General features: G+C 45.6%; 1 protein-coding gene across 1 annotated transcript in view; it reads right to left on the bottom strand.

The window, feature by feature from the left end:
• The window catches only part of abcc1 (ATP binding cassette subfamily C member 1 (ABCC1 blood group)), a 62,850-nt gene that overhangs the window by 40,906 nt on the left and 7,853 nt on the right, over positions 1–14,091 (bottom strand). Inside the window, exons 3-6 of the mRNA XM_014020956.1 lie at positions 10,136–10,264; positions 9,683–9,820; positions 6,904–7,029; positions 6,678–6,739 (exon numbers count right to left, since the gene is read on the bottom strand). Of these exons, the coding sequence (XP_013876410.1) occupies positions 6,678–6,739; positions 6,904–7,029; positions 9,683–9,820; positions 10,136–10,264 (455 nt within the window). The remainder of the gene's footprint in view (positions 1–6,677; positions 6,740–6,903; positions 7,030–9,682; positions 9,821–10,135; positions 10,265–14,091) is intronic.

Here is a 14,091-nt window from a genome sequence, read left to right as displayed (position 1 = left end):
TTTTAATAACAGCTAAAGGTGACATACTGTAGATACTTTATTATGGTATAGTATTTAAATATAAGCCTGAAAAACACAAAATTGGCTGTTTAAAAAAGCCAATCGTCAGATATTGTCCAAGATTTACCTTCAAGGTGGATATAGCTCGCTAGCAGCCTCGCACCGAGGACCTATCCACATCATCATTTACCCAGAATGCTTTGCATGTAAGTAAAATGGCCCCATCCGTGTAATATATTTTTAAACCTTTAGTTTAAAAATGATAAAAACTGAACATCCTACAGTATTTTAACAGTCTATTTTTCAGTTAAAATATACGTTTATCAAATAAAGTCTAATGTTATAACTAATCGGGGATCCCTTTAAGTTGAAACTAACCAATTAAAAGATATTTTAGGAACAAGACAAAGTAAACAAGATCCACTTGTTTTCCAAAGGCAAGTTAAAAAAAGGATAATTCAATGATTTTTATTTGGAATTTTGTGTAAAAGTTACAAAAACATCAAAACTGGGGATAATAATCTATATTCGATGCACTTTGGTGTGGATTCTGAATATGTTTTAAAAAGTAAAACTAATTTTCTATATTGTTAATAAGGTCATGTTGTGGAAAGCAAAAGGAACAACTGTTTATTGTAGAGGTGCAGAGTTAAAGTGAAACTGATGGTCATGTATAGGTACATATATAAAATAATGTTCTGATTAACCTCTGTAGGTGAAAGACATTTAAGGACAACAACCATCCACTTTACTCTTTGCTCCATCCAGACTGTTGCACAGTCACATCTTAAACAGAAGTTATTCAAAAGTCCATCTAAAACGTTGGTTACTTATTGTAACCCCAGATTCTATGAGTGTAAGCGCAGCCCTCTAATCGCTGATGGGTATCCCTCCGCGCCCATTCTGAAAAACCAATAGTCCACGCCCCCGTCACGTAGGGCCCCACCTCGGTCTTATAAAAGCCGGTTGGACCGATGTACGTCTCCCGAAAGCTTATTTTTTCTTCAGCTTCGGAAGCCGGTGAGGCCCCGATTCTTAGAGGGCTGCGCTTACACTCATAGAATCTGAGGTTACAATACGTAACCAATGTTCTATTTCGTGTAAGCTCCGCCCTCTAAGGATATCGCTGATGGGTATAGAGGCAGAGCCTGATGTAGTCTGCGCCTCACCGGCTAGACAGACTCGTGAAGCTTCCGCCCAAGAACCCCAAATGTTACACAAGCAGGGGCCGCGACAGCAGCCGACCCGCACAGTGAACATCTGCGTCTGCCCCAGTCCATCACATAATTCCAATGATGTGAGGGAAAAAGGACCAAGTGCTGTGTGTGAAATCATTTCACATATAAATCCGTCACTTGTCCACCCTATCTGGCAACCCATCTTCTACTCYGACAAAGTCCTGAGAACAGAGTGAGTCAGAGAGGAGCCTGAAACATCCCGCAGGTAAAAGCGAATGAAAGGACAAGTGGATGACCAGGACGCAGCAAAGCAAATGTCCTGGACTGACATTCCACTATATAAGGCAGTGAAGGAGGAGATTCCCCTCATGGAATGAGCTGACAGCACAGCTGGAAGCTGCAGTCCAGATGAAGTGTAAGCCTGAGAGATAGCCTCACAGAACCAATGTGACAGTCTCTGAGGAGACAGAGGTTGACYCACAGACTGCTCTCTGTAATGAACAAACAGGCACTGAGAGCATCTAATATGAGCCGTGCGCATCACATGACATTCAGTTCAATTCAATTCAATTCAATTTATTGTCATTATACTGAAACAGGGTTGTACAGTGCAACAAAATGCTTTTAAGCTAGATCTCCAGTGCAGTAACAAAGGACATAGTGCAGACAAGACAAGACATAACATGCATAAACATTAGACACAAACATTAAATGCACAATCGTGTGTATGAAGTGAACTAGGTGTGGACAACGGACAGTCTATGATTGTTCAGGTTGTGGCTGGAGTGGCTGGGGTCACCAGTTTAACAGCACGGGGAAAGAAGCTGTTCTTGAGTCTGGTGGTTCTGGCTCTGATGATCCTGTACCTTCTTCCAGATGGCAGGAGTTGAAACAGGAAGTGGCTGGGGTGGGTGGGGTCAGGGGCTGACCCAGCTGGGAAAAAGACTCCTGATCGCTCCCCCCGCTTGCAGAAGAGCGTCCTCCTGCCAGGGAGCTGAAGCGGAAGTTCTGACAGCAACGACTGGAGGACCGGGAACCAAAGCGCTCCCGTGCGCTTCAGAACGATCAGAACAACCCGCCTCCAGTCCTCTCTGATCCAATCCAGCAGACGTGGGATCAGAGGAACAGGTGGAAAGGCATAAGCAGCATGTCCGGGCATGGACGGTGCGCCAACGCGCCCCCTCCAGAGGAGGGTCGTCCCGTGARCTCAGAGAGAAACAGAGATGCATTCTACATCTCTCTGCTGGCAAACAGKTCCACTTCCCCTGCCGAATCTGTCCCAGATTCGCATAATTATGGTCATGTTGCAGGGTCCAGTCCCCATCCCCGGGGACCTCTCCTGGACATGATATCCGCACCCCTATCCAGCACACCTGGAACGTAACTCGCTCGGATTGAGCGCAAGTGGGAAGTGGTTGTGTGCTCAGAGAAGATCTCTGGCTKTGTCCAGCAACGGCCGAGAGCGCATCCCCCCCAGTGGATGAAGCTGTTGCCACTCTGCTGTTTGAATGGACCAGAACAAGCTGGTCCTAGACCAGATGAGTGAAAAGCACCAGTACTTTTCACACCGTCAGGAATTCCAGAGCATCCATGTGGGGAACAGGGTGGAAGACCAGCGGTCTCCCACAGTCTGGGACAGGCATGTCCCCCCCACCCCGACAGTGACGCGTCGGTGAGGCCGGCACGTGATGTGACGCTCTGCTCAGAGGGACTCCTGCTGACAGTGAGTGTGTGTGCGGTTTCCTCCAGTGGCCCAGATCCACCTCCACTGAGGAGGGGATCTATACTGATGAGGCGGCTGTGGCGGAGTGGTTAGGGGAGTCGTCCTGGAACCAGAAGGTCATTGGTTCGATCCCCCGTCCAGCCGTCTCAGTCATTGTGTCCTTGGGCAAGACACTTCACCCACCTTGCCTACTGATGGTGGTCAGAGGGTCCGGTGGCGCCGATGCATGGCAGCCCCACCTCTGTCAGTGTGCCCCAGGGCAGCTGTGGCTACAGTGTAGTTTGCCATCATCAGTGTGTGAATGTGATTGTGAATGGGTGAATGTCTGTTAGTGTAAAGCGCTTTGGGGGTCCGGAGGGACTTGAAAAGCGCTCTATAAGTTCAGTACCATTTACCATTTATACAATCCTGCGCTTGTGACGTCAGGGATTGATCTTCAGCCGGGAGAACCACCGCTGCAGGCGTCTCGTGTGTAACAGCCCGAGCGGAACCACCGCATGGGCCGCTGTCATCATGCCCAAGAAAGCATGATGGTTAGAGCTGTCACTGACCTGCGGGGCCTGACATGTGCTTAGCAATGAAGGCAAGACCCCCCACCCTTTTTTTTTGGTTGGAAAAGATGATCTGTCATGGTGACCGAGTTCAGATCCACATCCAAAAACGTGAAGAGTTAGACCGGGACGAGAGAACTCTTTTTCCCATTCTATGGAGAAGCCCAGCATCCTCAAGTGTGCAGACAGCTTCTCCATTTGTGACGCTGCTTCCTGTCTGGATGGAGCCAACAGAAGCAAGTCGTCCAGATTAAACAGGATTCTCATTTCCGCTGAGCACAGAGGCTGCAGCGTCATCTCCACACGCCTGGAGAAAAGGCGTGGTGTCGGTGCGTAACCGAAAAGAAGTTGGTTGTACTGGTACCGGGTCTTCTGTTTTCTTGGGGACAAGAAAAAACTGGAAGTAAACCCCCTGAATTCGTCCCCACTGGGAACCTTAGAAATGAACTTCGTCATTCAGGAGTTACTGAAGCTGTACTTGGAGAGCGAGATCCCGCTGAGGAGACAATAGAAGGGTCACCAGGATCTTGCCAAACCGGGGAGGCATAGTTGCAAACTGTAGCCTGTAGCCCGTATTACCAAGTGCTTCATCCACTTGTCCAAGGGACAAGTGTTCCCAGACCATGCTGCGCTCTGAAAGAGCTCGCGCATGCACAGGTTGCTGTGCAGTTGTCGTAGCAACCGATACACTCAGAGCCTAGCTCTGTCACGCTCAGTCATGTGACCTATGGGGGGCTGTGCTCGAAAGGCCCGTGCAGGCGCTCCAGGGAGCCCTGCGTGCCGACGATGATTTTGACATGACCCGAGAGGGGCTACCTCCGGGACCGTAAGTGAGCACGAGTTCAAGCTAGATCAGCAGAGCCAGACACAGCGCTCATCTTGCCACTGTGATTGGTAGGTTCATGCTGCAACGGGGGCGAAACAAAGCACCCCTGCTTGTGACGTGGCTCACATTGACTGTTTTCTCCTACGTCCGCCATTTGCCGGCGGGATGAAGAAGAGAGAGTGTGTGTGTTCGATGACCACAAGGGGCGGAACGAACCACAGAATGTGAAAAAGCCGTGGGAGAGGAGAAAGTTGTGTGACTGTAATGGTAAAGACCAAAGGCCGGCTAGGCATAAGACTAGTGAGCATATTCTTACCCAGAGTGGGGCAAAAACATGTGAGACAGACAGCGCCCTGAGGCCTGACTGCACTGAACACTTGTCTGAAGGGTTAGCCCTTTATGGGAAGATGATCACTCACAATCACCAAAAAATACACATTTCTCCTGCTTCCAAACTATGATGCAGGACGCACACCCRGCCTAAATAGCGCAGAGATTCAAACTCGTGCTGGCCTCTGTGCTGAGGTCCCGTYGCGCCCCGCTCTCCGCTGTTTCTTTCTTCTTTTTTTTTTTTGAAAAGTTGACGGCCTGGAGAGCGATGTTGTTGGTTGCAGCACCCGACTGTGCCGCACGATGACGGGACCGGTCGGCCTAGCTGCTGGTCTACTGCTTGCAAGAGAAAGGTCACCCTCCGGCAGACCGTACCGCCTCAGCGGCGAAGACCGTGGAGGACGACGTTTCCAGTGCTGGGACCGGCGGGAACCGAAGACGGTCACCCCCTCCACTTTTGTCACGTCCGTGTGGAATGAGACCGAAGCTCTCAGCTTGGAGTAAGCAACCCCTAGCATTGTAACTAGCATCTCCATGCTAGGGGCAAAACTCGTCTTGGCTAAATGGTCTGGATGAGCTCCCAGTCCAGTCCTGGTTGGGAGCGCCGCTCCGTGTTGTGAGCAAGCCAATAGCGGCTAACACATCTTGCGTTACGAGCCAGCTAGCAGCAGTCTGCGACTGCTCTGGTCAAGCTACATAGCACCTCCATGACTAGAAGCTACACCAAGCGGCAGCACGCTTACTCCAGCTTCTCCACTGAAAAGCGGGGTCCAATTTCGGCGCAACACACGTAGACACAGCGCCCTGCTTCGCTTAGCTAGGTGGCTAACTGGCTCAGCTAGTTTGCCGCCGTGATCTCCGGCGGGAAACTCCGCTGGCCTGGGCCTCCATCCCCGGAGGAAGATAGCTCAGACCATGCTGAAGATGAGAAGCGCATCATCCGAAAAGGTCTGAAAAAGCTTCCAGTCCAGTCCTGGTTGGAAGCGTCGACGTCTGAAGGCCTTAACTACTAGCTACCACATCCGTGTAACGAGCGAGCTAGTAGTGGCTAACACATCCGTGATAGTAGCAGACTAGCAACGGCCTTCGAATGGTCTGGTCAAGCTAATTAGCGCATCCAAGGCTTGAAGCTACCCCAAGCAGCAGCACAACCGACCCCAGCTTCTCCCCTGTGAAGCGGGGACAGGGGTCCTTCCGAAAGTCGGGGGTAATTCACTTGTATCCCGTCTTTGAAAGCTGGGACTTCTCCAAGTCCAACGCAAGGGATAGCGCCCGACTTAGCTGGCTAGGAAGTAGGTAGCTAACTGACTTAGCCAGTTTACTGCTGTGTCCCCGGCGGGAAAAAACATGGCTAGCTCGGTCCACTCTCCACAGAGGAAGATAACTCAGACCATTTCGAAGAATAAAAACCTGCATGGACCGATACTCCTTGAGTCCATGTGGAAGCACGAAGATGTCCAGCGCCTYAGCTTAGCATAATACCGCACCGTGGGAACACCCACGGGAAAATATATGCTAGCTAACCACGATCAACCTTCTCCGAGGAAGGAGACCGGAGTAAAAACGGGTCGTGCAGGGGAAAACCGAACCCCGAGCAGCCTGGAAAGGATGGCTACGCGGATCATAGCTTGGTGGCGCCAGACACAAATTCCATATCGATATAAAAGGAATTATACTGTAGCACTTACATGTATGTGGTGTCTTCTATGGTTACATGTCAAATGCCGAAGCTGAAGAAAAACGAGGGAGATGTACATCGGTCCAACCGGCTTTTATAGGACCGAGGTGGGGCCCCACGGGACGGGGGCGTGGACTATTGGGTTTTCAGAATGCGTGCGAGGCGCAGAGGGATACCCATCAGCGATAGCGTTAGAGGGYGGAGCTTACACGAAATAGAACAGGTGGGATATTAGCTCTTTACTACTTTGTTACAGAACCTCACTTTAAAAAGCGATGAAATGTTCTACAGGTTTGTGAAACATTGCTGTTATGAACACCTCCATCTTCACTAAATGAGGACAGCAGGGTGGAGCAGAATTGGTAATTTAGACATCTGATTGTTCACTCACCTTGTGATCCACCAGAAGGTTATTCTAGAGAGGAAAGACACTCCAGGCTCAGGACATGGATTCTGCACACAAAGTCCTCACAGTTAAACTTAACACACAAGGCTGCTGAGGAGTCCGTCAGTGTCAGTGACAGAGGTGAGAGGTTCAGACTTTTTAGATGTACTACATCACAGACATGGAAAACCATAAGATTAAACATGTGGAGGTGAGGGGGTGGTGGTCTYACCGGGTCTTTAACAGCCTGAGAGAAGAGCGGCGGTCGATCGGTGAGAGAGGACAGGATCAGAGCAATCAGCAGCAGAACATAGTACATGTAGAAGGTGGTGGATCTCCACACACACACCATCTCTGGCTAAATGAAGAAGAAAAAATACAAAAGATTTTATTGCATTTTTGAGCATGTTTTTTTAAGTAAAAGTTTTAAAGTAAATGTTTATAAATTGTGGGGTATTAATAGAATGAATGTGATGCTGTCTGAGGATGGTGTTTTTGGTGTGTATGCTGCTTGCTGCAAACCAATTTCCCTTCGGGATATGAATAAAGCTGAACTGAACAGAACTGAACTGAAAAATCACATCTTTGAACAGAGCAGCTATGGTTTCTGGGTGAATCAGTCATGCAGGCAGAGGGGTAAYGCAAGATCTCACTGGGCTGTGACCAGTTGGGGAACAACCATTAGGCTGGAGTCGCCACAACATCTTGTGATGTTTATTGGCTTACTCAGTTTGTTTGAGTACTTGTAACTTGAGTTTTGAACAGGTCTGAAAAATGCCTAGTGATGTGCAGCAATAATGTTGAACCCTCAGATGATCCTGAGGCCAACAAGAAGGAAGTGTCAGAAGCCTGAAAGCCTGGACTCTGGGGCCCATATTTATCAAAACTCTTGAGTGGAATTTTAGACTTAAGTGCTGAAAATGTCTTAGATTTCCTCCTACTCTCAGACTTAGGTGTAAAAGAAAGTTATCAAAATTCTTCAGTCTACGAATCACTCTTACTCTGCCATATATTTAAGACCACTCCAGAGGTCTCTTAAGTGTTTAAGAGTTGCCACTAAGGGTCTAAGATGGACGGAGAAGACAGAGGTCACATCTGTGTCATCAAGAATACTCTGCACCACCTCAGAAACTGTACCAAGTGATCCAAGGGTCTCCCACCTGAGTGTTATTCTCAGTTATAATGTACAGAGGAAYTAAAATGAGGTGTGGAAAACAAGTTTAGACATCAATACAACAGAAAGAAGGGAAGAAAAAAAGATTACCAGTGACTTAATGTTGGACTACAAGGTGAATATTTCTGTGCAGCTTTTGGAGAAAATATTAAACTATCAGCTGGTGAGTGAAAGTAGACGATGATGTAGTCAAGAGCCTTGATTTTTCATTCTCCCCCACTGGTGAATGTGGAGTTGAACGTTTTTATTAGGTTTTCTTCCATTAACTCAAACTTCATAAAATCTGTAGCGCAAATAGAGAAAAAGCGACAAAGAAGATAATGACGGAGCTGTGTGTGAAGAGGGTGTTGTCTGTGGGCCGTTTAGTGGAGAGCAGTAGGAGGAGGAAGCTGCAAGCTCAACATTACCTCAGGCTCTGAGACATAAAAAAAAAACCATTCAAGCTGCAGTTTTTGAAATAATCCGCACGATTTTCTTTATTCGTGATGTAAGTTAGGAAATTTTATGTAATTTATGACAATCAGTACGTGACACATATGGACATTTTTGCATCAAATGTGAACTTATCTTTCATAGTTTTATTTTGACATTTCTCAGAATATTCTTGAAGATGAAATCTGATGCAGTGATTGGTCCATGCGAGGGGGGGGTCTGTAACGTCACCCAGGATCAGCTTTGTGTAAGCAAAGTGTTGTAAATCTGCTCTAAGACTGATTTACTCTTACACTTCGCTTAAAGAGAGACTGAGACGCTTGATAAATGACTTTTAGTCAGAATATTTTTACACTTAAGTCCATTATTAACAGCATTCTTAAGAGTAATTCTAAGAAGTTTGATTAATACGGGCCCTGACTCCTCTATGAGGTTGTGAGGCTCGTCACCTGTCCCTTAGCTGCCCTCTGAGCATCAAGCTGCTTGGAGATGGTCTTATAACCTTTAACATTCTTATCTAATTTTCTTTTTAATCTCCTGAAACAACTCTTTTCTTCACTTCCTCTGGTCCATGTTGAGTGTGGTACACACCATGTCACCAAACAGCACAGTGAGTATCTGTAGTCCTATTATACAGGTCCACTGACTGATTACAAGATTGTAGACACCTGTGATGATAATTAGTGGACACACCTTGATTTAACATGACCCTTTTCACATTATTTTCAAAGGTACCATCATTTCTGTCCAGAACTGTTTCATTAGTTAAATTTTTTTTTTTAAATTCTGTTGAAGCATGGTTGAAAAGCTATCTCTTTCATTTGTTCATTTTCATAGAATTTTTATTTGTTATTACTTTTGTCAGATTCTAGTTATTTCTGTGACCATTGTGGGCTTTTCTTTCATTAAACAAGGCGGACCAACAATTTTGTCCTTGGTGTGTTGGTCTAATTTCATATATGTATCATATATCCCGTATGTTTCATGAGTCCTATGCATCTCATATGTCCTATATGTCTCATTTCCTGTATGTTTCGTGTCTTATATTTCATTTATCTGTCCTGTCTTATATGTCATGTACGTGTCATACATCACATCCTATAATGTATGTCTTACATTTCATCTATGTCTCAGATTTCCTATGTCCTGCATGTCTCATGTTTCCTATATGTCTCACATTTTCTGTATATCCCTATTTGTCTCATTTGTCCTGTATCAGTCATGTCTTATATGTGTCATGTTTCATATGTCCTGTTCATAAACAGAATTCAGTCAGACTGCAACTAAAAGTGTGCACATTTCCTCTGATGTTTGAGTCACAATTAGAAAGAGCCTAGTGAGATACTGGCTGTATTTTGAACTTTTTCATCAGATACARCTGTCTCAAACTGCGTGTTAGACTGACTTGGTCCAGTGCCTGGAGGATCTTGGACCTGAAGGTGACTGTGGCACACAGCAGAGCCAGAAGCCAGAAGATCAGCATAACTCCAGATGACTGGGCTCCTTTCAGTCGTTCATACTGGATGATCAGGGTGCTGAAGAGCTGAAACACATTCAGAACATTTACAGCTCAGGGGAATTGATTACTGTTGGTCCATATCTATATCCTACGGTTTCATCTGAAGTCATCTAGAAAAAGGATGGTCCCAGTGTTTCAAAGTTATTAGTACAGCAAATGTTACAGCTAGTTGCTAGCTACATTTAAAAATACATGATGATTAAATATTACTGACACTTAAAGTCTAATTATTTTAATCAATATATAAATAAAAAAACAAAGCTAAAATTTAATTTGTGATAAAAAGGCAGTAACCAGACCAAAAGTAAGCTTGGCTCTACAGATCAGAGCAAGTCTCACCATGGTGAGGCCCAGTAAGGTGGGACTGATGAGGTGGACTGGTGCTGACATGCTGCTGATCCGACTCCTTTCCCAGAAAGTATAAAACACATCTGACCAGCAGACCATCCACAACAGAAAGCCAACAGCCTGGGAAGAAACAACAGATAAAGTATATTATAAACTAATAAACACAGAAAACCAAATGWACAGGAACAAAGTTCCATAAATACCATCTGATAGTTTAAAGCGGATTTTAGTCTTTAAAGTAAAGGAAGTTTTATGTTATATTAATTAATACAATCATGTAGAACTTCACCATCTTTCAGTTTTAATGTTTTCTGCATCATCTGGGCTCTCATTTATAAAGGATTGTGTGGAAACCATACTAAAAGTGAACGTACGGCCAAAAGGCGGAAATGRCGTACGCCCCAATAAATTCTGATTTATAAAACTGTGCGTACGCATGTTTCTGCGCACATTTCCTTTATAAATCACAGCCACACGTCAGAGTTTCAGAGTTTCCACACCTCAGGTTCTACCCTCTACACGCCCACATTCAACCATAAACAGTCAATGTAAAGTACCTCATGAATGTTAAGATGTATTTAAATCAGTCAGCTGATCAATGCCAACAAAAGTGATTGGTTCAGACACGCTCCGTCGTGCGTCTGGAGGTTGACAGGTGCTGACTGACAGCTGCTGACGTGAACAGAATGTCTGTAATTGACACTGCTTTTCCCTCATTTTTCTTTAGATTAATCTAACGATTTTTATAAAAAAATACTCAAATTCAAATTGATTTTCCCTCAGAGCCTGCAGGACAGTAAAAACAATAAAAATTAAATTAATTACGTCAGATAAAATTAGAAATAAGTCCACCGCTCTTCTCCTCGTCCTCTCCCCCTCCTGCCTGCTCTGTTATCCGCGGCAGACACCCCTGCCCCGCTCACGCACACACACATGCATCCCCCCGYGCGCACGTGTGACAAATACGGACTTTAAATGTGATGTTTTATAACATCCACGCTGGTGAGGTGGATGCGCCCTGCGCGTGTATCCAAAGCGTGACTTTTGCTGTCCTGTTGTTCTTGTCGGGGAGGGGTCTGTGGGTCAGGGAGGGGTCTGTGTGGGTCAGGGTCGTCTGAGGAGGAAGCAGATGAATGGAGTTCCGCATGGGAGCTTTTATTTAAAATTTAAAGATTTAAGTTTTTTTTATTTCAAAGGTCCTCATGGCTCAGCAGCAGAAACATAAATATTACTGTTAAGAAAGTTGATGATAAAGTTGAATAAAAATCTAAGTCTGATGAAGTGAAATTAAATATCTGACAGTGATCATTACACAGTGTGGCTCTAATTCCTCACTTCACCATCTGTGTCGCAGTTTCACGTCTCCAAAATGAGCGTACGCATGGGTCAGAGCTGGCATGAGGCACCGCACATTTTCACGTCAAGTTTGGATTTTATAAATCACAAACTTGGCGTGAAAAGTGGCGTACGCAAGTTTCTGAGCTCATATTGTGCGTACGCCAGTTTTATAAATCCAACCCCAGATCTTTACCAGCTTTTATTAAAGAAATAAAACTTCAGATGTCTGTCTTTGTTTACTAAAACAACTAAACCCAAACCCAGATTCAGTTTGTTTAAACCTAATGGACGTTACTCTRTAACTAAGGTTCTGTGAATTCCTGGATGACTGTCAGTGGCAATAAACAAAGTGGATATGTTCCCTCGAGCTCCGCGCAGGTTGAGATTTAATGTAAACAAAGTTGCGTATGTGACACGTAGCTCACCTGAGCATGCGTCTATAATTAGCACGCAGGTGGTTACGGTCGGTTCCGAGTGACAAGTGTGACTGCCAGTCATCCAGGAATTCACAGAACCTTAGTTACAGTGTAACTTCCGTTCTGTGTCATTCCTTTCTGACTGCCAGTGGCAGTAAACAAAGTGGATGACTTACAGTATGCCAGCAATGTCACGAGGAACGCAGTACTCACCCACCTTAGGAGGTAGAGGAAGCCAGAGGCAGGATCGCTGCGGCAAGTCTGGACTCGTGGCCCACATTAAGGCAGTAGAAATGTGCAAATGTTCACGGTGTAGCCCAGGACGCTGCCGCACAGATGTCTCCCAGTGGCACGCCCCTCATCGCCACCCAGGATGTAGACACACTCCTGGTAGAGTGGCATACAATCCCAGAGGGGGCAGTAGCCCCCACAAATTTATAAGCTAGCGCAATGGCACCAACAACCCAATGCRACAGCCTGTGTTTTGACAGGGCTCGCCCCTTTTTCTTCACACCATGGCACACAAACAGCTGGTCTGATTGCCGAGACAGACCCTGGCCAAAGCTGCCATGATAATTGCTCTCAGCGGGCACCCCCCCCCCACCCCCGAGTCAGAGCTAACTGAACTGTTGAGGGAATTTTCTGAACTACCAATACCTTCCATACAGATACAGGGGTTTCCTCTCCTGATCTTGAAGGTTTGGAGAGGGTCCCTCTGATCCCCAAGGGTCTGAAACTCTGAATTGGAGGCCCTCACGGTGATCATGTCCTCCTCCAGATCCTCCCGTGACTCCCAGGATGATGTCTGGGAAGCAGGGGCCTCATGCATAAAGGATTGCGCAGCTTTCACACTAAAAATTGATGTACGGACAATTTTAGAAAAGTGCGCCGCACCAAAATATTCAGATGTATAAAAACGTGCGCACGCAGGTTCCTGCGCTCCTTTCCTTTATACGTCCCAATGAACGTGGAACTGAGCGCATGCGAGACACCTCCCCTGACACGCCTCCATTTAACTATGTAAAATAGATGTAAATGTGTCCAGCGTGTGAGATTCTCCTCAGATTGTCCTCTCTGTGRGATCAGAAATGATTTTTAGATGCAGGAAAATTTTTAATTAAATGGAGAATACGTGAGAAAACTGTCTAAATAATTAGTGGGGTGTCATTATTTTATGTGGCGCATTCGCACGGGATAACCAAAGCCTGAGATTTTCCTGAAATTTACAGACATCTCCCGAATGTGATATTGAAGTCTGGTTAGTTGTTGTCTATTTAGTTGAACACGGTGTTGAACGGACGTTAAAAAACAAAACAAAACAAAAAACAAAAACAAAAAAACATCCCGTTATCCACTTTTCCTCTCTCCTTTTCTCCTGCGTTACAGCAGGCACTGCCATCTCCACGCACCCCACCCCACCCCCACGCGCGGGTATGAGTGGTAGCTTACGGATTTTTAGCAAAAAATATAGATTTTTGAGGCTCATTAGACAGGTAAACGTCCAAAGGGGTTAACACATATAAACACCTTCCCAGCTGGCGAGGGTGCGCGCGCCTGGCGCGAGAATCTACCCAAAGCGCAGTTGCTGCGCCCCGGCCACAACTCAACTCAACTCAGCATCAGCCAGAAGACTACACACAGAAAAAATAATTATTCTTACCGTACAGTGAGCCACCATTCGCATCCGATTTTGCTCCCTCTCTTCAGCCTTTATTTTATTTATTTATTTTATGCCGCACGTAATGTGTCAGGTTTTTCCAGCCCGGGACCCAAAAGGTTTTCAACGATGTGACAAAAATATAAAAACAGTTTACAGACTGGACTGAGGTTCTTTGGATCATTTTTAGACTGATCTATTTTCTTGTCTGAGGTTAAATGATTTTCAGTCCTGGGGTTCAGTTTCATGATCGTTCCAGTTTAAACAATAAAAACTCAACTAAAAAAAATTCTAACACCGTGTTCAGACGCTCCTTACATCCAGAACACACAACAGAGTCATATTTCTGTGGATTCAGGTCAGATTCATGACTTTGTGGGTTAAAACTGTCGACTGAAAAACTTTGCGTGGCTGCTGCACATTCTCATGGCAGGTGAAAAGTGTGCATACAGTGGTTTGCAAAAGTATTCATACCCCTTGAACTTTTCCATATTTTGTCACATTACAACCACAAACATAAATATATTTCACTGGAA

Source organism: Austrofundulus limnaeus, unplaced genomic scaffold (genome assembly GCF_001266775.1).
Source record: "Austrofundulus limnaeus strain Quisiro unplaced genomic scaffold, Austrofundulus_limnaeus-1.0 Scaffold274, whole genome shotgun sequence".
Classification (NCBI taxonomy): domain Eukaryota; kingdom Metazoa; phylum Chordata; class Actinopteri; order Cyprinodontiformes; family Rivulidae; genus Austrofundulus; species Austrofundulus limnaeus.
This window is presented reverse-complemented; position numbering and strand designations above follow the sequence as displayed.